The sequence below is a fragment of the Branchiostoma lanceolatum genome, chromosome 7 (assembly GCF_035083965.1).
Source record: "Branchiostoma lanceolatum isolate klBraLanc5 chromosome 7, klBraLanc5.hap2, whole genome shotgun sequence".
Lineage (NCBI taxonomy): Eukaryota > Metazoa > Chordata > Leptocardii > Amphioxiformes > Branchiostomatidae > Branchiostoma > Branchiostoma lanceolatum.
The window spans coordinates 3,569,717-3,576,815 of record NC_089728.1 but is presented as its reverse complement, the minus strand read 5'-3'; the positions used below and the strand labels follow the sequence as shown (position 1 = coordinate 3,576,815).

Genomic DNA, 7,099 nt, shown 5'->3' with positions numbered 1-7,099 from the left:
CATGCAAAATTATATACAGCCAGTAGTAAACACAAAAGCTCAGTGATAAACTTGCTGTTTTTGTCTTCCAGTGCAAATTTCACTATGGAAGGTTTTAGATGGTTTAGAACAAAAAGGAGAATACAAGCGAGAGATACTTTTTTTTGCAAGTTCGGACTTGCTTCCTGACGTTTAGGTTTTTTTGGACTTGCACCTAAATGTTTTTAAAAGTCCAGTTTAGGTCCAGAGTTTAGGTACACAGCACTACTTCTAGCTCTACAACTACAAAAGTATAATCGGCCCGGGTTTAGCAGGAAAATGACTATACATTAGTCTCCAAGCAGACCCAACGGGCTGCAAAGACCGTATTCAACTGAAAGAAGGAGTTTTTATGGCTTGGGTTGCCATTAAATTTTCTTTCTGCCAGTTGGATACGGTCTTCGCAACCTATAGATCTGCTTGGAGATTAGCTATACATGGTATCTAAGAAAAATTGTAGAGAAGAAACAACATACAAATGCAATGATTTATTGAACAAGTGAACATATGCAACAATAACATCCAACAACTTTCAGTGACTTCATGTCTATAAAACCTACAAAACAAATCTAGTGATGGCATGTTGCCCTAATGATACAAAAGTTCATGGAAGTGTCAAACAACAATCAGAAACATTGTGAAAACTAACTATCAGCTCCTTTCTTTGCTGCAACATTGAACATGCTAGTACCTACAGTAAGAACTTATACAACTGCTATATCATCTAGTTTGAAGTTGTGTCGCAGAAGTGCATCTTTTGAATAGCTCTCATTTTCCGCATATGCACAACAAATCTACAGTTGCCTACATGAATAACAAATCTATTGTAAACCAATGCACTATATTACTAAGATGAGACCTGAGTTAGCTACAGGAATATAGGACTTCTCACTTTTGCATAGTAACAATAAGGGGGAGATTCAAGGAAATGACTAGTAGTTTTATCGTCTACAAAGCACCAAAAAATAATTCTTTCCTGAGAAGTACTTGCACACAAATCTTTGTCATGAAAACTGTTTTAGCTAATTCCTTTATCAGACATGACAAGTTTCTTTGAAGTTCATGGCGTTTTCTGAGGGTGTACATGTCTGTTTCCTTGAACTTGAAACAACATCAATGTACAACCCACAAGTTCAAATTGGGCAAGAGCTTGCTTGTCAGACAGGCGTCATGATATAGGAAAGTATGGCTATTATCCTGAAATATGGCTTCATTTGCTTCAGTTAATTTTAAGTGGATGTGATACTGCAATAATGTACAAAGCCTGATCTGAAGTCACAATACTGCAAGTCATTTCTACATTGCATTAAATCCAAGCATAGCAAAAGTATCAAGCAACATTTACATACTAGTAATGCTATTATATTGCAATGTGTTTCCACTCCTTAAACTTTCTCCTTCTACCGTTCAGATTGATTGGATGGATGGTGATTTTGCATAGGATAGGATACAGTCCTCTAGACTTATGATAACCACAAGTTGAAACTTAGAAGGGTTGGATTGGGATCTGTGAGTGTATGATGACCCCAAGAAACGTGACTCCTTCCCTTACATGTACGACACAAGTGGAATCCCAGTCGAGTTTGGACTTGTTTCTTGCCACATCTTTTCGGCTAGTTTACTGGCCAGGTCGTCCGGTTCGGGTACAGCGGCTGCGTCCTCCATCTTGAAGCTTACGAAGGACGTGACGATGGTGTTGTGGTGCTTCTTCATGTGCCACTTGAGCGCGCTCTGCTGCCTCCCCCTGTACTCGCAGTGGGGGCATTTGAAGGGTGTCTCCCCGCTGTGCATCCGCATGTGCACGTTCAGGTTGGGCTTGTGTCTGAACACCTTGAGGCAGACAGGACAGGAGAACATGCGCCGGGGGGTGACGTGGACCTTCAGGTGGCGTTCCATCTGCGAGTGTCTGGGGAAAGTCTTGTCGCACCCGATCCAGGTGCACTGCACCGAGCTCTGGCCCTTGTGTACGAAGGACATGTGGTCCTGCCATAGCTTCCTGTCCTTGAAAGCCAGGCTGCAGCCTTCCCAAGGACACTGGAAGATCTGACCCTGCTGATCGTGAGTCTTCCTGTGGCGGCACCACGCCTTACCCGAGACGACCTCCCCGCAGACGTCGCATGGGATCATCTTGTCTTCCCTGTGAGTGCGCTTGTGCCGAGTCAGGTACTGGATCTTGTTGAACACCTTCCCGCAGACGTCGCAGGGGAAGTCGCGCTTCTCCAGAGAGACAGGTCGCTCTGCTATGTTGGCGTTAGCATCTGGGCTAGTTTTCTTGGTGGAGAAGTCAAGGATGACTTCTTCAGGGGTGGAGTTTTGACCCTCCACACTGAGGCAAGATGTCGCTTTGGTGAGGACCTTCTGTAGCTCACTGGTGGTGTCTTCTGCAGTGCCCTCCCCACTCTCTTCCTTGTGTGAACTTATAGATAGATCTAGTGGACTGTCCCCAACTATCTCAGCAAGCTCCTCCTTCATAAGACTGTCCTCGCAAATCTCAGCAAGCGGCTCTGTCTTAACATTGTCCTCACAAATCTCAGCAAGTGGCTCTTCCTTAACATTGTTCTCACAAATCTTGGCAAGCTGCTTTTTCTTGGGATTGTCCTCACAAATTTCAGCAAGCTGCTCCTTCTTAAGATTGTCCTCACAAATCTTGGCAAGCTTCTTTTTCTTGGGATTGTCTGCACCAATCTTTGCAAGCTGCTCTTTCTTGGGATTGTCCGCACCAATCTTTGCAAGCTGCTCTTTCTTGGGATTGTCTGCACCAATCTTTGCAAGCTGCTCTTTCTTGGGATTGTCTGCACCAATCTTTGCAAGCTGCTCTTTCTTACGATAGTCTGCACAAATCTCAGCAAGCTGCTCGTTCTTGGGAGTCTGTCTAGGCACAGCGTCCACAGGCAGAGGGGATGCTGCTTTAACTTCTTTCGACTGCTTCTGCTTCCTCCTGTTGCGTTTCTTGACTCTCTGCTTGCCTACCTCATCTTCTGCTTCATCAAATAGATATGACCGTTTCTTAGATGCCTGCTGTCTTGTTACTGGTTTGGTTGGGCTCTTAGGTGTGGGGACGGGCTGAAGCACATAGGTTCCTGTCATTCTCTCGTATTCGCTTACAATGAACAGGAGGTAGCTGATAAAGTCTTTGTCCTCTACAAAGCCGCGCTGCTGTTTGGCACTGCACCATTTGGTCACCAGGTCCTCTTCAAGAAGAACAGACATCTTAGCTGCCTCTTGACTCACTGAACCTTGATTGTCACTTGCTGCAACAAATTTAAATGCACATTCACAAAAATGCAGAAAAGGAAAAAAATTGCAGATGTCATCGTAACAATAACAAATACATGTATCCGTGAAAGTTCACCTGAGTTGGCAACTTACATCATCAGGGGTGCCAAAGAATACATACGAATTTTATGGAATACATACGAATTTTACGGAATACATACGATCCATTTCTAGAAACATACGATCCGTACAGAATACATACGATCCATTACGCAGAAACATACGATCCTTACGGAATACATACGATCCATTACGCGGAATACATACGATCCGTACTAATTTGGAGAAATGTCCTGATCACGTGACATTGGCGGCAAATTCAATATGGCGGACTCGGGATAACCAGTTCTTCGTACGATATCTTGGCTTATAAGAGCTTAATAATGGCGTATCCCATCCGGATAAACTCTAAAAATCTCAAGCTGCACTAAATTAAGACTGATGTAGGCTTAGACCAACTAGGAGGACCAGACAAAGCTAGATTCGGTGCTAGCGCGATGGCCAGCAAATAAGTACGGATCGTATGTATTCCGCGTAATGGATCGTATGTATTCCGTACGGATCGTATGTTTCTGCGTAATGGATCGTATGTATTCCGTACGGATCGTATGTTTCTAGTAATGGATCGTATGTATTCCGTAAAATTCGTATGTATTCCGTAAAATTTGTATGTATTCTTTGGCACCCCTGATCATGAGAAACAAACAGTTCTCCAACTCAAAGCTATCAGGCCCAAGCGCTGTGCTTTTTACACAGGCAATTCCGACTTCTGACAAACTTTGACCCAGTGTTGATGTTACATCTGCTTAAAAAGCATGTGTCCTCAGCGCTTGGGTCAGATCACTGATGAAGACTGGGTGATTCGGTCGAATATTCGGGAGAGTAAATTCTTTGAGTTGGACAACAGTTTATTTCTCATTATATAATATGTTTCAGTTATTCCAGGTCATCTTGTGATTCTGACACCTTTCTGTCGCCAATACTTTTCTATCAACTAGTTAGGCAAAAGCAGTCTATCTTCCTTTAATTCCAGATTTGCAGTACCGTCATGGATTACTAGTCGGCACTTCAGAACCACCCAGGGCTGTCTCCAGGACCCATCCTTCTGTCCATGGACGGAAATTTGTTTCTTGAGACGGAAAAAAATTCAACCCCTTCCATCCCCAAAATATCAATTTCATAAGGTAAAACTGATAAAAAGTTTTTTCTTATACTTAAAATGACAAATTCAACAATGAAAATTAAAAAAATCGGCTCCCAAGCAATGAGTGGGACGGAAAAAATTTTAAAGCTGGAAACAGCCCTGGTACCACTGACATATATACATGTACAATGTAGACTAGTACTCAGCTGCAGTGTTCACTCCTGGAGTCCTTACAATTTTTCCCGGACATAAAATTCACTAGAACGTGAATCTGTCCATATCTAGCAAATACATATTTCTAGTTTTATTCAAATTTACCTGAGGATTGTGCTGTTGCTGGGGATCTGCAATTCTGAGCAGCACTGCTGTCCTGTCCACACCATCCCTGGTTCTCAGTCACAGAATCCCCCACAAGAGCCACCGCATGCATAGTCTGAAGACACAGGGATAAGAAGAAATTTTATTGAGTGTCACTGTCTGCATAACTTAGGCCACACCAATTTAATTTCTTGGTTAACAGAATTTTTGAAAAATGCTTGATTGGTAAATCACCATGAAAACAGAATCTCAGAGGAAAGTCTGTACTTTGGTGCACACAGTTTCAGGGAGTGAACAGGGTCAGGTGCAAGTTTTCACCCCAGCCTTCTGTTCTAATGATGTCCTCATGCTAAAATTTAAAAAAATCTGTTTACCAAGAAATCAAATTGGTGTGGCCTTAACTGGCATAAACATAACATGACAGAGTTCTGTCTATGCAAGACATCTAAAGAAAGTTTGTGAGAGCCCATCGCAAGGCTTTGTGTCTTCTTTGCTATTTTCCCCCACGTCAGTCACTTTGAAAATGAAAACTTGTGGGAAAAATCTCATACAAAACCATACATGTTCATTTTATTACGCTCCAAACAGAGGTTCGTGGGGAAGATTGTGACCCCGTTTTCTTTCCACCGGCCCCACCAACTTTTTGAGTAGCGTTTAGTTAACTGAAATGCTAAGTTCAACCAGGGACTTCATTACTTTACAAAAGAACAAAGATATATTCAGACAAACTTATAAGAAATTCCAACTTCTGAATACCAGGGATGAATGCAAAATCTAAATGCAGTGTTCTCGCCAGGGCATTTGAGCGTAGGGGGCCCCTATGCTGTGATTTGGATCCCCGATGCTGTAATTTTCGCCCCTACGCTGTGTTTCAACCAGCGTAGGGGGGATTTTTTGTTGTTTTGATGCAAAAGCATAAAACTTTGGCTTTATTTCACAAACTTTAGCCCTCAAAATGCAGGATATAGTGTCTTTGAGAGTTTTAAAGTTCAAAATTTCCAGGGGGAGGATGCCCCAGACCCCCCTAAAATATTTCTACCTCATCTTCACACCTGTAGTGCTCGCCATGCGGCTTTGCATAACTCTGCTATCCAGTACCTTATCCTACACTGTGAAAAAATCCTGGTGAGAACACTGAAATGGTTTGAGCAAGGAGGTTTAATAGAGATGGTTTCAGGTTCCCTCACATTGAAATACAATGATGATCAAAATATGAGTTGAAAACTGTGTTTAAAGGCCTAGATTTTGAGCTTAAATAAAGTATACCTTATTTCTCAGCTGCCCAAACACAGTGAAACATGATGTTTTAAGCTTGTAAGTTGAGGTAAATCTGAGGCAGTATAACATAATGTATACAACAACAATACTAACCTTATCTGAATGTTTTCATTTATATACACAGCCTCTAACCAAGGAGGTTCTCCTTGCTCTAACAAATAATATTCAACCTTCCAGTATAAAAAAATGTGGAAAGCTGGTTGACGATTAGAAGAGAAGGCTCACATGGAAAAAAAATCAAAAGTAGATGTAATCTCCTGGCACCATAATTTTTCCTTGACCGTCATCACAAATTCTTGGTTTACCAAAAAACGACAAACAGCAAAGTCAGCAATTTAGTTTCAAAGAAAATATATAATTACCCAAAGAAATTTGAAAATTCGGATTGAACAGACGAGTGTGAGAAAAAGTTGGCCTGGCTAAACCCTGACTCGGACAATAAGATCCACGCCACGCCAGATACAGGCGCCATCTTAAGAAGACAATGCATATTAATTAAACTTCGCTCTGAAGTTTGAGAACAATAGAAGCTGCCATCCGAAAACTCCTGGCTGATTCAAAACAGAGCGTTTAGTCATCATATCGGCGAAGGTTGCACTTTTCTATCTCCAGAAGATGATGAGTAAGACGTTACCTGAGCGCTGCCACAAGCGGCCGCGTCTTGTCCTTGAAACAACAACTGGTCGTCCACCACCGCGGCTTTGTTGTTGACTCGGCTTGCCCCAAAATTAAATCTCCGGTACCGATTTCTTTGTTTCCTCGGCATCTTCCTCGACCTCTTCTATCTTAAGATATAAACGTATGCCTTCAGATGGTCCGTAAATGCTCCTAACGTGATTGTAATTTGAAGACAGAAACTTTGCGATATGGTTTTAAATTTCTCCCGATGTTCTCACGTGTTCGGCTGTCGCGCTTTCCGAAAGTTCTTAATGGTGCATCCCATTACATGTATGGGACTAGGGTTGTTCATTTTTCGAACATTTTCAGTCGATGGAACATAACAAAAAAGATATACTTAGAATAGATTATTTATGTCTTATGTTGACAAATGAAAGTATTTTTCTT

General features: G+C 42.0%; 1 protein-coding gene across 1 annotated transcript; it reads right to left on the bottom strand.

Annotated features, from left to right (window-relative positions):
• Positions 1–491: 491 nt before the first annotated feature.
• LOC136438595 (zinc finger protein 37-like) lies at positions 492–6,974 on the bottom strand. Its single transcript, XM_066433467.1, has 3 exons — positions 6,669–6,974; positions 4,757–4,871; positions 492–3,269 (listed from the first exon to the last, which is right to left on the bottom strand). Exons 1-3 carry the CDS (start codon positions 6,798–6,800, stop codon positions 1,567–1,569), a joined length of 1,950 nt encoding a protein of 649 aa, XP_066289564.1. The 5' UTR covers positions 6,801–6,974; the 3' UTR covers positions 492–1,566.
• Positions 6,975–7,099: the final 125 nt, after the last annotated feature.

Bases quoted from the DNA above. Each gene is read 5' to 3' on its own strand.
- LOC136438595 (XM_066433467.1), bottom strand. From the start codon at position 6,800: ATGCCGAGGAAACAAAGAAATCGGTACCGGAGATTTAATTTTGGGGCA. The intron at 4,872-6,668 runs GTAACGTCTTAC...CTGTGTCTTCAG, and splicing joins CCGCTTGTGGCAGCGCTCAG to ACTATGCATGCGGTGGCTCT. The intron at 3,270-4,756 runs GTAAATTTGAAT...AATTTGTTGCAG, and splicing joins AGCAACAGCACAATCCTCAG to CAAGTGACAATCAAGGTTCA.